The sequence below is a fragment of the Propithecus coquereli genome, unplaced genomic scaffold (assembly GCF_000956105.1).
Source record: "Propithecus coquereli isolate 6110/MARCELLA unplaced genomic scaffold, Pcoq_1.0 Scaffold390, whole genome shotgun sequence".
In the NCBI taxonomy this organism is placed as follows: domain Eukaryota; kingdom Metazoa; phylum Chordata; class Mammalia; order Primates; family Indriidae; genus Propithecus; species Propithecus coquereli.
This window is the reverse complement of record NW_012149619.1, coordinates 2,535,853-2,537,643: the sequence shown is the minus strand read 5'-3', so window position 1 is coordinate 2,537,643 and position 1,791 is coordinate 2,535,853. Positions and strand designations below refer to the sequence as shown.

Below are 1,791 nucleotides of genomic sequence, written 5' to 3'. Positions count from 1 at the left end.
TTTTCTGTATTTCTGTCCTTTGGCCTGCTCCTTGCTCCTTTCTTTCCTCAATCTCTTTTGTATCTCTGTTGGTTTCATGGGATCTTGTCCTCCTACTCTCTGCTTTTATGTTGCTCCATATACTGTGCTTTCTAGAACCTTGTATGTTCCTGTACTCATTGAGCTAGTCGGAGATGCTATTCAATCACTGATACGACCTTAACAGTTGTTAAAATACTGAAACACTTCCTACCATGTTGGTAAATAACAGCTGACCTCAGTTGCCACGGTACTTCCCTCTGCCCCAGCTCCTTCTGTGGCATCCCCTGGCTCTCTCCCTGAACCAGCAACTAGAGGGTCAATGTCTGGCATAGTAGGGCCTCCAGGAGCCTGGCCAAGCTCTAGGCTGGTGTTCATTACAATTGGTAGGTGTCCATGCCATATTACTCCAGCACCCAGTAGACATAGATTCTGTGTCACTCTCTCTTTTGACAGATTCAAGTCACCTCCTGCTGAAACAGCTCTCAGCAGTGGCCCATGGAGCCGGGTGCTTGGGGAAATAGGACAGCTGTCACAGAGTTCATCCTTCTTGGCCTGACAGAGAATATAAGACTAAAACCCATCCTTTTTGCCGTCTTCCTCCTTGCCTATGTCGTCACAGTTGGGGGCAATATCAGCATCCTGGCTGCCATCTTTGTGGAGCCCAAACTCCACACTCCCATGTACTACTTCCTGGGGAACCTGTCTCTGCTGGACATTGGGTGCATCACCGTCACTGTTCCTCCCATGCTGGCGTGTCTCCTGGCCCACCAGTGCCGAGTTCCCTATGCTGGCTGCATTTCACAGCTCTTCTTCTTCCACCTCCTGGTCGGGGTGGACTGTCACCTCTTGACAGCCATGGCCTATGACCGCTACCTGGCCATCTGCCAGCCCCTCACCTATAGCACTTGCATGAGCTGTGAAGTCCAGGGTGCTCTGGTGGGCATTTGCTGCACTGTCTCCCTCATCAATGCTCTGACTCACACGGTAGCCGTGTCTGTGCTTCACTTCTGCGGCCCTAACGTGGTCAACCACTTCTACTGTGATCTCCCACCTCTTTTCCAGCTCTCCTGCTCCAGCATCCATCTCAACGGGCAGCTGCTTTTTGTGGGGGCCACCTTCATGGGGGTGGTCCCCATGATCCTTATCTCAGTGTCCTATGCCCACGTTGCAGCTGCAGTGTTACGAATCCGCTCGGCTAAGGGGAGGAAGAAAGCCTTCTCCACATGTGGCTCCCACCTCACCGTGGTCTGTATCTTCTGTGGAACTGGCTTCTTCAATTACATGCGTCTGGGCTCCGTCTCAGCCTCGGACAAGGACAAGGGGATTGGGATCCTTAACACTATCCTCAGTCCCATGCTGAACCCAGTCATTTACAGCCTCCGGAACCCTGACGTGCAGGGCACCCTGAAGAGGGTGCTGATGGGGAAGAGGTCCCCAACATGAGAAGATGCCTGTCCCTCCCTGAGCACCGCCCGGACTTTCTCATGCCAAAGGCCTGTGTATGGGCAGGGGAAATTTTCACGGTTGGGTCGAGGAGTGGGAGGAAAGTAGATAGTATTGGTCAAGATAGAATATGATTTGCCTTGGACTAGGGAGAAAGGCTAGAGATTAGGTAAGAGAGGATCTAGGTTGCTGGTAGAAAATAAATTAAAGACAGATGGGAGAAAATTATGATGTGCTTCAGGAAATGGGAGAAAAACTATTTTGTATTTTTTTATTTTATGGCTGTTCAATTGAAATATATTTAAAATGTTAATAAAAACAAAATGT

General features: G+C 49.9%; 1 protein-coding gene across 1 annotated transcript; it reads left to right on the top strand.

Annotated features, from left to right (window-relative positions):
• The first annotated feature begins 516 nt into the window (after nt 1–516).
• Nucleotides 517–1,464, top strand: LOC105816976 (olfactory receptor 139). The gene has a single exon (XM_012652564.1). It carries the CDS (start codon nt 517–519, stop codon nt 1,462–1,464), a length of 948 nt encoding a protein of 315 aa, XP_012508018.1.
• Nucleotides 1,465–1,791: the final 327 nt, after the last annotated feature.